The sequence below is a fragment of the Engraulis encrasicolus genome, chromosome 15 (genome assembly GCF_034702125.1).
Source record: "Engraulis encrasicolus isolate BLACKSEA-1 chromosome 15, IST_EnEncr_1.0, whole genome shotgun sequence".
Classification (NCBI taxonomy): Eukaryota; Metazoa; Chordata; class Actinopteri; order Clupeiformes; family Engraulidae; genus Engraulis; species Engraulis encrasicolus.
Genome location: NC_085871.1, coordinates 9,374,497 through 9,390,557, shown reverse-complemented (window position 1 = coordinate 9,390,557; position 16,061 = coordinate 9,374,497). Strand labels below are relative to the sequence as shown.

Here is a 16,061-nt window from a genome sequence, read left to right as displayed (position 1 = left end):
CGCCTCCTGGCCCATCCTCCGTGGAGAAAACAATTAAGTTTCCCAGCTGTCAGCCTAGCCACAACAACTTTTAGGGGACTGTTTTTCATTCACCATCCCAATTGCAAATGAGAAAAAGACTTTACAATTGAGCTTTTGTGAGATAGGAAGCAAGGTTACATATTGGAATGCACTTTGGCTACAGCTAGTTTTAAAACAATATGCACAGGTAATATCTCAATTCTACACAAAAAGGCCCTGAATGGCAAACTGAAAGCAAGTTTGAATGACATGGGGAAAACATTAACACGTCATTGAGGAATTAATTAAATGATTAGCCACTCACCTTGAACCAAATTGAACTTCCTGTGCAGTCAAGGCTTAAGAAATCCAAGCATGTGCCTCCAATTCAGCTAGGGGCATTCATATACTTTTTAACCTACAGCACCATCTTGTGTTCATATTGTGTAATAACATTCTTTAGAACAAAGTATTTGTATTTTGTAGTTTTGTGAAATACACAAAATACTGGAGGAAAGTATTTTGATACAAAATACAAATACATGTAATTCACTTATATGAAATAAAAATACAAAATAGTATTTTGTATTTCAAAATGTATTTCAATTAGATGTAATAGCAATACTGTACAATATGCACACACGCGCACACGCACACACGTCATGTCTTCATGTCTTCATGTCTGTTTCACTTCCTCAGGATCTGAAGCCCAGTAATGTAGCCGTGAATGAAGACTGCGAGCTGAGGGTAAGACTGACTGACTACTCCTTTGACCAGTCAAAATGCTTCAGTCCAGTCAATCTAGCATTGGACATGATACAAATTGCAATAATAATCATTCCAGATTTTCTGTAATATGTACACTATTGTATTCTGTAACATGTATATGTATAGTTTTCTGTTTTCTGTATATCTAGATAGTTTATTAAAACTCTAGTGTGGACTAGTGGGCACATATGGACAAATGAATGGGACATCTCCAACTTTGACCTTGAAAAAAAGTACTGTATGTTTCATTATGTGATACAAGGGAGTTTAAGGATCACTTTTAAACTAGGAACGATTACTATTACACCCCGCCTCCTCTCGTAGATCCTGGACTTTGGATTGGCCAGGCAGACGGATGACGAGATGACAGGTTATGTGGCGACGCGCTGGTACAGAGCACCAGAGATCATGCTCAACTGGATGCACTATAACCAAACAGGTAACATATACACTGTGTGTGTGTGTGTGTGTGTGTGTGTGTGTGTGTGTGTGTGTGTGTGTGTGTGTGTGTGTGTGTGTGTGTGTGTGTGTGTGTGTGTGTGTGTGTGTGTGTGTGTGTGTGTGTGTGTGTGTGTGTGTCTCTCTCTCTCTCTCTCTCTTTGTCTGCCTGTGTGTGTGTGTGTGTGTGTGTGTGTGTGTGTGTGTGTGTGTGTGTGTGTGTGTGTGTGTGTGTGTGTGTGTGTGTGTGTGTGTGTGTGTGTGTGTGTGTGTGTGTGTGTGCGTGTGTGTGTGTGTGGGTGTGTGTGTGTGTGTGTGTGTGAGAGAGAGAGAGAGAGAGTGGTACAGAGTGGTCCAACCACCAGCCTTATGTGTTTTGTCCATTTATGACATTCTGTCTAGCTCCATCCTAAGCTCTGTGCGTGTGTGTGTGTGTGTGTGTGTGTGTGTGTGTGTGTGTGTGTGTGTGTGTGTGTGTGTGTGTGTGTGTGTGTGTGTGTGTGTGTGTGTGTGTGTGTGTGTGTGTGTGTGTGTGTGTGTGTGTGTGTGTACAGAGGGGTCCAACCACCGGCCTTAAATAATTGTGTGTTTATTCCTATGTGTGTGTGTGTATGTGCGTGTGTGTGTGTGTGCGTGTCTGTGTGTATGTAGTGGATATCTGGTCGGTGGGCTGCATCATGGGGGAGCTGCTGAAGGGGAAGGTCCTGTTTCCTGGCAACGACTGTATCCTTTGTTGCCATGGGCAACCGGCTGTCTGTCTCGGCCATGCTCTCATTCCCCTCAGTGTTCTGTCTCACGGTCACATGACCACAGCAGCATTCCAACCCAGGTGGCACAGCAAGAGATGGACTTAGTAAGGACTACAGTATGTCAAGGCCCTATGTTAAGACTTAATGGACATAATGTAGAAGTAATTGATCTTAAATAGCTTTCCACTGTCATCATGTGTGCTTTAATTAACTTTGTGGCCAGCTCATATTCCTGGTAACAAAGTGTCACTAGGTAAGGGTATGGTTGCGATGTTACGAAAAATAACTAGGTGCGTGGACCCAAAAGAAGTAAGGTATAAGGTTTGAGCAGGTTCGCACACTAAACAAGACACAAAGGTCAAGCACAAGGAGTTTTTTTTTATTAGAGCAGGGTACAAAGTGTCACTCGACAGAAGGCACAATAGTACTGTATGTTCATAGAACATTTTAGTTATTGTGAAATTTCACCTGGACGTTGTCACTTACTCTCAATTTTCTGTGTTGTGAAGTGTTGCTTTAAAGGGATTATCCACCCATTTGCATTAGGCTTTCCATTGCTAGACACCCAGTCATACTTTTGAATGGTCGTGCAACACTCTCTCAATTCCCTGTGAGACAGGAGAAATCCGTATTCACCTCTTAACACTTCCTCCTACAATGATCGTGAGTTATGTCTATTTCAACTAAATGTACCCCAGATGTTTAGCTCAACTTAATTTTGTCAAGCACATTTTGTCACATGTGGTTTTATATCTACAGTTTGTGCATACTGTATCAAAGCATAACAGAAGTCCCATGATTAATATTATAGCTCACTTGATATCCTGAGCTCAAACAATAAAAGCAAGTTCACAACAGAAATAATGAATAATGAGTATGTTTATTTAATAACAATAATAATAATGATAATAATAATTTATTTTCATTCAAATTAAACAATTAAATATCAGCCCAACATAGTATTAATCATCGGTTGAATAAAACAGTTCCTCTGGGCCAAATGTAAAAGGATCATCTGATATAACCGGGGCAAGACTGTAGACTAAAGGTTTATGGTCCTGTTCATCCCTGGCTCCATACCTGCACTCCTCAATCTTCTCCACATCACCCAGTCCAGTCTCCCACCATCTTCGCATGGCCACACGTACGGCAGGTGCTGGCGCTCAGCGAGAACGTTGCAGTTCATTCCAGTGCCTGTGATCTTGGCATCCTCTTCCCGCTTGGCCTGGGCCTTGCGTTTCATGGCCTCTATCTGCTCGCGGCGCTCTGTGGGGACGGGGATGGAGTACTCACGGCAGTGGAAGCGCCGGGGTGCACCAGGGGGTAGCGGGGGCAGGTTGACAAGTGGAATGGGGAACAAGCCCTTGGACCCTTTTTCTGGCTTCCGGTAGATGATGGTCTCTCCATCTCCGTAGCGGCCCACGCTGCCCTCAGAATGATTCTTGTAGTAGTGTGGCACCTCATCAATGCTCCTGTAGTGTTTTGGACGGGGTTTGTACTCTGGAGACTCTGGGGGGCCACTCTGTGGGCGGCTTGGCTGTGGGCGGCTTGGCTGTGGGCCACTCTGCTGTGGGCGGCTCTGCTGTGGGCGGCTCTGCTCTGGGCGTCTCTCTTGAAGGCCGCTCGGCTGTGGGCGGCTTGGCTGTGGGCGGCTCTGCTGTGGGCGGCTGTGGGTTGGTCTCTCAACCTTGTTACCGAGCTTGTGGAAGACTGGTTTGTCCTCTTCATCCCTGCTGGTTGACTTGGTGGTTTTCTCTTTGGGACTGGTTGCTCTCTTACAGCATTTCTTCTTCCTTGTATTCTCACCTGCGTCAGATTTATGCTTTCTCTTATTGTCTTTGTTCTTCCCAGCCTCCTTGGACTCCTTGGGCAGGACGGTGGGGGCTGTCTTAGCTTCTTTATATTTGTTGATCTCAGTCCTGGCCTTTTTAGGTGCCTGGTCTTTGGTGATCTTGGTGAGGGCTGTATTTGGTGCTTGGTTGTTGGTGGAGGGACCCTTGTCCTTCTGCTTGGCACCTTCTGCCCGTCTTTTCTTTGATTTTTTCTCAGTCACCAGGCTCTCCTGTGAGCAAATAGTGCTACTGGGCACAGGGCACCCAAGCATGGCTCGCAGGTCTTCATCCCAGGTCTTCTTGGGCTTGTCAGCTACAGCGGTTTTAGTTGCCACTGGCCTTGAGGAAGCCATAGTGCCACAGCTTTGAGTGCACCATGCAGATCCAGGCATACTGGAGGAAAAAGCCTTAGGGTCCTGCTGGCACTGCTGGGATGGATGCTTCACCACCGGTGCAGGCCTGGTCGGGTTGGCGCTGCTAGGTCCAGCAGACAGCTGTTCAATCGCCGGCAACTGTGGATTGCAAGGAACCTGCATTGGGGCGCTTGACCCTTGGAGCATGTAAGCCACAGGCTGAAGGTGCGTGGAATTTACTGCTACAAAAGGTGGCACTTGAGAATTCAAAGCAACAGCATTGCCATGCTGCAGGCCTGCTGAATACACTGGCACAGGTGCACCGTGCAGTAGGGCTGGGCCATCAATGAGCATGACAGGTGCCCGAGGTTGTGGGGTGAGGAAAGGCCCAGAGGCTCCAAGCTGCTGTCCATTGGCAACCCCATACATGACGGGAGGTCGCATTTGTGGAGCTGTGAAGGCCATAGAGGCACTGTACTGTAGGCCGTTACTACCCATAGTCACAAGGGGTGCTTGCAGTTGTGGGTGAGAGACCACAGACGTGCCATGCTGGTGACCCAGAGCATCCACAAACACCATGGAGCCTTGTAGCTGGCGATCAAAGGGTACAGCTCTACCCTGGATGGTTACTCCCCCATGGTGTCCCAGAAGGGGGGCGGGATGGAGGACCTGGATCTCGGACACAGGCAGGAATTGTGGCTGAGCAGTGGCGCTGCCCAGTAGCCCAGAGTGTTGCTGGGGCTGATATCCATGGTGCTCAGGCCAAAATCCTGGCTGGGTGATGACTCCAGAGCCAGTGGTAGGGGCTGTTATGAGACAAATGGCAGATGTAAGAATTCACAATTTTGTTGAGCATAGCATTCTGAATTATGATCATGTAATGTAGATATTGTGTGCGTTCAAAATAGCCAACAGTATTTACCAAAGCCATGAAAAGAAGTGTCCTCTGCCTGGTTGGTGAAGATTTGCTGTACACCTAACAAGTAAGAAACTGATTAATTTACTGAATAATTTACACATTTTATTTTCCACAAAACAGAATGAATTTAGTATCAAAAATTACCTTGATGTTGGGGGAAGGCCTCCTGGTTATAATTGAAGGAATTATTTCCAAAATTCATGGGTTATCTCAGCTCAGAAATCGCAGTAGTTGTCTCAGTAAGAAAATGTGTGTCAAACACTGCTTTCTGAATGAAATAGAATCTTCAAACGGCAACATTCTAGTTCGGCGAAGTAGAATTTTGATGATGTCAAAATAGGACTGGTTGCAACTTCTCATCTGTTGCCATAGTTGCAGACTGACAACATTCTATGCCATTTTGAAGAATAACAAGAAGCCTTAAAACAGTTTACACAATGTTAATGTGGATCATCATATTTTATTCTAGGTGAATATAGAATTTTAGTGCAGGCAACTGGATTTAATGCTTGTATGACCGCAAAACTTAAAAAAATCAATCATCAGTCAATCAATCAAAAATATTATAGCATATTATCATACATAAATGTCATTCAATATGCTTAAGAATAGAGAAAATATAAAATATATATATATATTGTGTTATAGATAGTGTGTAATTAACTTACCATCACCAAAGGCAGATGAGAATAAAGCTGTTTTAACTTCCTTTTAAAACAAGATACTGTTGGGGCAGTTCTAATTTGGACAGGGAGTTGGTTCCAGCATTTTGCAGCATAATGACTAAATGTCATTTCACCCTGTTTAGGCCTGACCCCAGGCACAACCAGTAGAGGAGATTTTGAAGACCTATATGACATCTATTAGGGTGATATTGCTCAAGCATACAGTATTTACACTATACTGTAATTAGGGCCTAAGTCATTCAGTGACTATTAAACTATCAGAAGAGTTTTAAACTAAATTCTAAATCTCACTGGAAGCCAGTGTAATGACCTAAGTATCGGAGTGATGTGGTCTCTTTTCCTTGTTTTAGTCAGAATTCTTACTGGGTTAGTTGCACCTGCCTGGGTGACATTTGGGGGAGACCTATAAGTAGGTTCACTAGTTTACCCTTGAGTGCTTGGTGTACAATATGCGTGAGTGGCATGCTGGCTGGCCTCGGTCCTAGAATGTTAAAGCGGAGATCATGCGGGATGATCATCCGCTTCCACCCCCATGTGTATGGAGGGATGTAGCTGGATACTCTAGAACTAGTGAAATAGGAGGAGTAGGGGGAGGTGGTGGGACAATCCGGAAGCCTTCACGCATCACAGGTGGAAGGGAAAGGAGGGGTTTAAATGTCAGCAAAGGCGGGAGCAAGTAATGATGACAGCTGTCAATCACTCGCAGGTTTCCTCCCAAACCATGTTTATGTATAAACAACATGTATTGCAATAGTCAACTCTACAGGTAATAAAAGCTTGGATTAACTTAACTTAATTTTAGCAATGCTCCTAAGGTGTCAAAAAGCAGATTTAGTTATGTTTTTGATGTGAGCATTTAAACTGAGATTACAACATCACACCAAGGTTTTTGGCACAAGACATAGTTTTAAGTGCACAACAATGTATTCATTTTTCAGAACTCTTTCTACAGGCAGCGGAAAGGCACAGCAATGGGTGCATGTTTTGCACCTAATTATGCAAACCTTTTTTTGGGCTACTGGGAAGACACATTTGTATACAACCAACAAAATAATGTGTTTTTGGACAAGGTCATGTTCTATTGTCGCTTCATTGATGATATTTATTTAATATGGTCAGGAAGTGAGAGTGAGCTGTTGGACTTTCATAAGTATTTAAATTCAACCAATGAGAACATCAAACTCTCAATTGAATACTCAATGACGTCTATACATTTTTTGGACCTATCAATTTCCATTGATGATAGTGGATCTTTACAAACCACTATCTATAGGAAAAGCACAGATAGGAACACCTTACTCAGATCTGACAGCTTCCATGCCAACTCACTCAAAAACAACATTCCTGTCGGACAATTTCAACGCCTTAAACGGATATGCAGCAGTGATTCAGACTTTCAGACCCAGGCCAAAGACATGCAAACAAGGTTCTGTGAAAGGGGTTACTCCCCAGCATTGGTGGACAGTGCAATGCAAAAAGCCCAGTCGCAAAACCGATCTGACCTCTTAAAAAAGAGAAAAAAGAAAAACAACAAAAACAGAGGGCCTTGCTTCATCACTCAATTCAACAGCTGTGCCCCGAAGATGAAACAAATCATCAGGTCAAATTGGCAAATAATCCATAGCGACCCACTTCTGAAGGAAGTCTTCCCTGATCCACCAATGACTGTTTTCAAAAGGGCCCCCTCTATAAAAGACAAACTGGTTAAAAGTTACTTGCCAGACAGGAAAGAGAAAACATGGATACAAAAAGACCTCTACGGGACCTACAAGTGTGGATCATGTAAACACTGTGAGAGCAAAACCTTTTTAGATTTGAGAACAAAAAAGGAATACAAAACAAATGATTTTATTAATTGCAACTCTGAATATGTTGTTTACCGTTTGCTGTGTCCTTGTGGATGTTTTTATGTGGGGAGAACAAAGAGGAAATTAAAAGCACGTTTCTCAGAACACAAATATGCAATCAAGACAAACAATGAGGATTATCCAATGGCCAAACATTATAGAGAAATTCATCAGAGTGACCCATCATCTTTAAAAGTACAGGGGATTGAAGTGATCAAGAAAACTGTACGGGGTGGGGACAGATTGAAAAGGTTGCTACAGAGAGAAACCTTTTGGATCTGGAGCTTCAAGGCAATGGAGCATCCAGGTCTTAATGAGGAAATGGACTACAGACCTTTTTTGTAACAATGTGTTCTTTTGTATTTTATCACTGCTATTGTACCCAGTATCTACTTTTTGAAATGTTTAATATACTGGATCTGCTATTTTTTGTAATTGTTTTCAAGTACCTGTTTGAGGGGGCGGGTCTTAGCTACACTTAAGTCTGTGGTGGGGGAGGTGCACTAATTGTGGGCAATCAACTAGTCAACAGGTGGAATGTTTGTCTAACAAAAGGCTTCACTGTGTCAGTATCACTATGCCCTGAAGAAGGCTCAACTGCCGCTACGCGTGGGCAATTTTAAAAGTCCTTAATGGACATGTCATAATAATAAAGACATTTTAACTATACTTTTTAGAGTGCCTTGGTGAAGAAAAGTTTTTTCTCTTTTCAAGCAACTTTTTTGACATTGAACCTTGAACCAAAGAGCACCCACAAGAATACTTTTTTCATCTTCCTAAAGGGACCGAGCACCGCTCTGACTTGCAAACATAGTTTTAAGTGATTTGGATTCCAAGTAAGCACAGAGATTCTGTCTTCCATCTTCAAGACCAAAAGCAATGATTTCAGTCTTGTATAATATAATATAATATAATATAATATAATATAATATAATATAATATAATGTAATGTAATATAATATAGTATAATATAGTATTATATAATATAACTTAGTATATTTATATTTAGTTTTAACAGCTATTGGTGTTCCAAAACTTTTCCTTGCCGATGACCTCCTGCACCAGTGACAGCTTGCTGTGAATATGTTTGCATAATCGCTGCTGCATAAACAAAAAATGAACCCATACATTGAAAGATATGTGTGCATAATATTGTAGTTATGGCAACAGGAGATCCAAAGATGGGTAGTTGACAATGCAAATGTGCTTTTCCACATGCAGTGAGTCTAGTCGTGACCACAACTTGTTTGTTGTGAAGCCATGTACACAGGATTAGTTTGCATAGTATGCATTGCATTACATTACATTACACTTAGCTGACACTTTTATCCAAAGTGACTTACTAGTGGTGTCAACAATAATCGATTCGGCAATGCAATGCAATGCCATGTGGGGCATGGACAATTCAATTCAATGCGGCAAGTTCCATAGTCGATGCGGCAATTTTTTTAAGTTTCAATTACTTCCGTGGATATTTCAGGAGCAAATGAATGTTAAATTAAAGAAAAGCACTTCAAAGACTTTGTTGAAAGTATTGAAAACTGCAAGACTGATACAGAAAACAGCCAATAAAATGTTGCTCAGTATCTGACTACTTGTATTGCCTCATCATGACTGATGAAACATTTGCTTTGCTTTCTGTAGAAATGTGATGCATTGCAATGCATTTTAGAATTGAATCGAATCGAATCAAATAGAATCGCTACCACCCAAATCGTAATCGGATCAAATCGTGAGGGCAGTGCCAATGCACACCACTAAGACTTACAGTTATTATTTACAGGGTGTTGTTTTCAGTCCCTGGAGCTCACCCATGGAGTGTGGTAGGGGGGTTTAAGGGTGGGATTTGGAGAACCTATGTCTCAAGGGCCATTTATATAGTGGTGTAGTGCTATGGCAATAACGTTTTTTCAGTGACTGTAACAGCTCTCCAGTGTTGGAACAGCGTGCGTTAAGGGGCTACAGAATACACAGACGCAGGAACAAGAAATGAGCTGAGACCAGAGACTCCTTTACCTGGAGTTGAGCACAAAAGCACAGTGTTTGACCTTTGACCCTGAGTGGTGTTTAGATATCGACCAGCTGAAGAGGATCATGGAGGTGGTGGGCACTCCTAGCCCTGAACTGCTCAAGAAGATGTCCTCCGAACATGTAAGGAGACCTTCAGCACTGTGTGTGTTTGTGTGTGTGTGCGTGTGTGCGTGTGCGTGTGCGTGTGCGTGTGCGTGTGCGCGTGCGTGTGCGTGTGTGTGTGTGTGTGTGTGTGCGTGTGCGTGTGCGTGTGCGTGTGCGTGTGCGCGTGCGCGTGCGCGTGTGCGTGTGCGTGTGCGTGTGTGTGTGTGTGTGTGGGCAGACCGAGCCCTGAAGTACTCAAGAAGATGTCCAGCGTGTACTGTAAGGAGAGCTGTGTGTGTGTGTGTGTGTGTGTGTGTGTGTGTGTGTGTGTGTGTGTGTGTGTGTGTGTGTGTGTGTGCGTGTGCGTGTGCGTGTGCGTGTGCGTGTGTGTGTACTGTATGTGTGTACTACATGTGTGTAAAACTCTCTTCTTCCTCTTGTCCTCCTCAGGCCCAGAAGTACATCCAGTCGCTTCCCTTTATGCCTCAGCAGGACTTGGAGAAGATCTTCAGAGGGGCCAACCCCTTGGGTAAGCACTATCACCCAATCACAAACGAGAGACATAAATGAACGAATCATAGGCAACACAGACATGCCAAAAGACCCAATTACAGACAAGATAGGAATAAATGAGCTAATCATATTACAGATAGCTTCTAGCGCAGCACAGGCAGACAGGCAGGTAATAGAGACAGATTTGGACCAATAGTTGGACACAGTAGTCGTACCTTCACTAGAGTCCAACAGCCCCCTCATTCTTTTTCCCTCCTCTCTCTCTTTTCTTTCTCTCTTTCTCTCTATCTCAATCCTCTCTAATCCCATCTCCCTGTTACTTTCTGCCGTTTCTGTTTCTTCCATTTCTTTTTCATCAATACCTCATTCCTTTTCCTCTAATTACACACTCTGTTTCTCTCTTTTCATCAATACCTCTGCCCTGCTTTCTTTCTCCACCATCCATCACTACACGTCTCTTCTCTAGCTTCATCTTTCCATCTCTCTCCGTATCCCTCCATCTCTTCCCCCTCTCTACATAGTATCCCCATCTCTACATAGTATCCCCACAAGAAAATCATAAATCAAGTGAAAAGATAGTTTTTCCTCACCCCTGTTGTCACCAGGGGCCACATCTGGGTGCCCTGTTCCTTGTGACTCTATGCCACTTGATCCTGGGCCTAAACCTAATGATTCTTGTGGATTTTATGCCAATTTGGTATTTTATTTATTTCTGCTTGTATTTCTCTTAACTATTTTATTATAATTTTTTTTCTTTTCTTCTACTTCATTTCATTAGACATGTTCTTCTATAAAAACAAGGGGCAGACTCCAATAGCAAACATTAAAATTAAAAATGAATCTATTGATATAGTCACATAAATCTCTACGTTACACTGGACTCAAATCTCAACTTTAAAAAACATATTGAAAAAATGACTAAAACACTTAAATATAACATGGCAACTTTTAGACATATCAGATCCTCACTTCCCATGGATGTACCAAAACATTCATGCATGATCACATCTTTTCTCATATCTCATATTGAATCACCTGTTGGGGGCAGGCCAATGAATCTACCATAAGTCCATTAGTATCACAATCTAAACAAGCTTTAAAAATCTCAAAATTCTTGACAAAAAAACACTTCACTACCACCACTGCAATATTTTGGAGAAACATAATTTATTACGTTTTGAAAATTTTTAGAGAGTTTTCAAGCCTCTGTTTAGTATACAAGATTTTACATGGTCTTGCCCCACCTTTTCTTTTGCAGTTTATATGTCATCGCCCTGCTAGATCCATAAGATCCTCTAGAATTGCATCAGTCAATGATTGTTGTATACCATCTTACCACACAGCATTCGGGCAGTCCTCTTTTTCTTACAAGGCCACATTAAAATGGAATGCTCTTCCAGGTAACCTGAAGAGCTGTGGCTCTTTCAAGAACTTTAAATGACAACTTAAATATGCTCTTAAAGAGACCCAAACCTGTAACCATTGACACAAAATGATACCAATATCTTATGGGAAATATTTTTATTTTTTATTTTTAAAATATTTTTATATTTTGTTTGTATGGGAGCGGGTGGTTGTGTGGATGGGGGTGGGGGGTACAGGGGACATGAGTGATTTGTTTATTGTTTTATCTGCATTTTGTTTTTGACTGCTGCTTTACTTTATTATTCTATTGTATACTATTTATTTTTTAATCTCAAGGACTACAGATGAAAACTAGCCCAAGGCTAAATCTGGTGTGATGCATGGAATGGAAACATTTATGTTTAAATCGCACATGGTCCTAATAAACTTGATTGATTGATTGATTATTGCTTAACATTGTTGTTAATCTAACAGTTAAGCACATTGAGCTGCATGTCCTGTATGACATTGTGCTATACAGTACATATAAAGTTATTATTATTATTATTATTATTATTATTATTATTTTTATTATTCCCCATTCCCTTCTGTTTTTTCACGCCCTCCTGCTGTCTGTGTTCCCTTCCACTCTCGGTCCAGTTTTGCACTTCACTTCTAAAGATCTAATTGTCTGTAGAGATGTGCAAATTTGTGATATTGTTTTACATATAGTATGATGTAAGCTGCTGGTAAATTTGATTTCTTTCGAGAATGTCTTCGTATTAGGTCCTCATGGGCCTGCTAAAGCGTATGCTGGTTCCGGACTGTGAGGGGTGTAACTGACGTGTCCCTGCGTAGTCCCCACACTCAGGGCTGGAATCCGCCACCTCCTAGTCAACGCATCAGTTCCAGTATGGGTGTCACAGCACGATACCGTTGAGCTAAAGGACCAGTCCGATAGCTCAGCGCTACTGATACTGTATGAGGCTTCTGGAGGGAGGTCACACTCTGCATGGGCCCCTGTATTCCCCAATATTATAACCCTATCCTCCATCCTTCTCTCCCCAGCTGACCTGCTGAAGTGTATGATGGTTCTGGAATGTGATTGGCGCTTTATTTCCCTATATTCCTCTGTTAAAATCGTATCCTCCGTCGCTCTCTCCCTCTCCAGCAGTGGAATTCTCTACATACTAATACAATATCTTCTATTATTACCTTATCCTCCATACATACTCCTCCACTCCTTAGCTCAGTGTTTCTCAAACTTTTCCCATCATTCCCCCCTTTGGAGAGTCTGGATGCTTCCGAGCCCCCCCGCTCAGTGTCCTTCTAAGCTGATCTCCCTTCCTCTCTCCTCAGCGGTGGACCTGCTGAAGCGCATGCTGGTTCTGGACTGTGATGGGCGTGTGACGGCGGTGGAGGCCCTGGCCCATCCCTACTTCTCCCAGTACCACGACCCTGACGACGAGCCCACCGCACCGCCCTACGACCAGACAACCGAGAGCAAGGACCGCACGCTGGAGGAATGGAAAGGTGTGTGTGTGTGTGAGGTTATGTGTGCTCACACTCTCTCTCTCTCTCTCTCTCTCTCTCTCTCTCTCTCTCTCTCTCTCTCTCTCTCTCTCTCTCTGTCTCTGTTTGTGTTTGTGTGTGTGTGTGTGTGTGTGTGTGTGTGTGTGTGTGTGTGTGTGTGTGTGTGTGTGTGTGTGTGTGTGTGTGTGTGTGTGTGTAAAACCAGTAAAACCACTTTTGTGAGGACTACAAATTGATATTTCACATTTGCTGTGCGGGCATTTGTATTTGTGAGGACATTTTGGTCAGTCCTCACAGCCATTTAAAAAAAAATTCACAGTTGTTTTATTGTTGGCAAAAAAACTAAAAGTGCAAAAACATTTAACTTTAACACTCTCTGAAAGGTTAGGGTTAGTGTTTGTTTTTGTCAGGGCACCATTTTAGCAAATCACTTGTTTTGTTATAATGGGAGTTAATGAAAGGTCCTCGCAACGATGCAAATACAAACGTGTGTGTGTGTGTGTGTGTGTTTGTGTGTGTGTGTGTGTGTGTGTGTGTGTGTGTGTGTGTGTGTGTGTGTGTGTGTGTGTGCGCTCTATGTTGCCCTATACAGAGCTGGTGTTTGAGGAGGTGTGTGGCTTCAAAACCCCTGCCAGCAAACCAGATGGCTTGGAAGCTGAACAGTAAGACCCGCCCTTCAGTGCCCTCTCAGCCTATCAAAAAATAAGGAGTGAGAGAGTATTGGCCTCATCGGCCGCGTTTGTGACGGCGCATTTTTTGCGCAGTCTGCGCAGCGCAAATTTGCAATGCGAAATTACGATGTATTCTGATTAGAAAATTCTAACTAGGATGCATCGGAATGGCAAATTGTGCATGCGCGCTGTGCAGACTTCAATGTGACCATTGTCAAACTGTCAAACTAAAGAAAAGGAAGAGACACCAAGAGGAGTCTAGCTACAACACGCCATCAACCAATCAGAGAAGACTGGGAGTACCTCGACCAATCAAGGACAATCCCAACTACAACCTTCTAAAGAGAGACAACGCATGCATCATAAAACTCCGGAGATGCCCCAACCGTCAATCAAGAACAAACTCCGCCTACAAAACCCCAAGCCACCAATCACAAAAAGAAATATTACGTACAGTTGTATGCTGGTTGAAGTGTTACTACTACTACTGCCCCACTTCTCTGATCTAGAGATTCGTGTGTATTGTATGATGTCTGTACAAATGTGTGCTTGTGGGTGCGTCCGTGTAGTACTGTATGCGTGTCTGTGTGGGTGTGGGTGTTTCTTCAGTACCACTGCCCTTTTTAATTACAGTGTTAGAAGGTCAGGTGATTCTAAGTTGTCTTTGTTATTGGGGATATACAGTACCTGTCGAACTTAATCAGGGAGCATGTTCTTATATGCACGTACAGTACATCTTTGTTTGTGTGTGTGGGTGTGTGTGTGTGTGTGCATGTGTGTCTCCATGTGTTTCTGAAGCACATATGTATTTGAATGCAGGTTTCTGATGCACTTTGTGTGTGTGTGTGTGCGTGTGCGTGTGCGTGTGCGTGCGTTTTATACTGTCGTAGGATTGAAGAGGTGACGCAGAGTATCTGCCCCACCCAATCATGTGTATCTGTAGAAAGAGTCCACGTCATGTGACTTGTCGTCACATGTTTATGTCTGCTGTGTTCCATTGGCTGTCTATACAGCATCAGCTGGGGACGACACGGTCTTGAGTAGCCGATATTGTATGATCTTCCAGAGGGGTCTCAACCCAGGTAGAGGAACACAGTACGAGTCCTGCCCTGGTTAGAGGCTCTGGGATGGAGGAGAAATCTATGGCTTCTGGGGACAGAAGATCCAAGAACCATGACCTGATGCCCTTGATGTCAGTCTGACCTACCGTCTCCGTTTATCAGACAAGAGAGGAGCTTTTTGAACGAAAGCCACTTCAATAGCTTTGGTGTCCTGTCTATGCGCTGGTCTCAGTGCTCCCCTCAGACAGGTAGGATCTTTTTGAACAAAACCTCCTTCAATGTCTTGGATGATGTCCTACCATGGGGCCACACAGGGGAACCACCTCTAAAACAGGGACGTTATTACAACACGAGGTGGAGCACCTATTGACGATCTGGAAGAACCGAGAACAGGTGTTCAAGGGAAGCATTTATGGTGGACTGTCCAAGAGACGTGTTTAAGGTGGACTGAGGTATTTCCAAGTACTCTCCCTGGAGACAACCCAGGAGGTCTCTGCCAGTCTGCTGTACGTCCTAATGCACCCAGCCCTCATATCATCACCTAGCTACGCACAACTCTGCACCTGCGCAGTCAGCACAGGCTCCATTGTGCACTGCTATGCCCCAGGGTTGCCAGATTGGTCGGTTTCAGATGTAGGATTTAGGATGACCATATGCGGGCAAAATAACTGCATTGGATTTGTTTTTCTGTAGATTTATCGTCAGTGAACTCAACAGACTTAAGTTCTAATTGGTGTGGAATCGTGTTTCCAGGTGTTTTTTGTTGTTGTTTTTTTAGCATTTATTGGGGCTGGAAATCATCAGTCACATCTGGCAACCCTGCGAGGCAGTGAGTACATTCCATTATCTTTACTCCCACCCTCAACCAGTACTTGTGGCCGCGCGCTTCGCTGAGACGCGCCGCCTCCGTGGAGAAAAAAAAAAGTTTCCGCGTAACCAGCCTATCCACAACCACTTCCGGGAGTCTGTTCTCATTCAACTTCCCGATTGCAAATGAGAAAGTGACCTTTGAACTGCGCTTTTTGCGTGATATTGGCTATTTCTCAATGTCAAGTGTATGAGCCTTGGAAGTGTGTCAGCCTAATTAGTCATGCCCAGTGATTGGATAGTCCTTGGTGAACTCTGCAGAATATCCAATCACTGGGCGTGATTACGAAGGCTGATACACTTGGAAGGATGCACACAGGACTTTGAGAAATAGCCATTGAATTATGAACTTCTGTCGTCAATGA

General features: G+C 43.3%; 2 protein-coding genes across 2 annotated transcripts in view; one reads left to right on the top strand and one right to left on the bottom strand.

Moving 5' to 3' along the window:
- The window catches only part of mapk11 (mitogen-activated protein kinase 11), a 27,476-nt gene extending 11,919 nt beyond the window's left edge, over positions 1–15,557 (top strand). The window contains exons 6-12 of the mRNA XM_063216991.1: positions 700–747; positions 1,093–1,207; positions 1,858–1,929; positions 9,664–9,743; positions 10,158–10,236; positions 12,924–13,097; positions 13,690–15,557. Of these exons, the coding sequence (XP_063073061.1) occupies positions 700–747; positions 1,093–1,207; positions 1,858–1,929; positions 9,664–9,743; positions 10,158–10,236; positions 12,924–13,097; positions 13,690–13,763 (642 nt within the window). The 3' untranslated portion in view covers positions 13,764–15,557. The remainder of the gene's footprint in view (positions 1–699; positions 748–1,092; positions 1,208–1,857; positions 1,930–9,663; positions 9,744–10,157; positions 10,237–12,923; positions 13,098–13,689) is intronic.
- LOC134463748 (serine/arginine repetitive matrix protein 1-like) lies at positions 2,833–5,573 on the bottom strand. The gene is made up of 3 exons (XM_063216990.1): positions 5,204–5,573; positions 5,063–5,116; positions 2,833–4,946 (listed from the first exon to the last, which is right to left on the bottom strand). The coding sequence occupies exons 1-3, from the start codon at positions 5,259–5,261 to the stop codon at positions 2,998–3,000; spliced, it is 2,061 nt and encodes a 686-aa protein (XP_063073060.1). The 5' UTR covers positions 5,262–5,573; the 3' UTR covers positions 2,833–2,997.
- Positions 15,558–16,061: the final 504 nt, after the last annotated feature.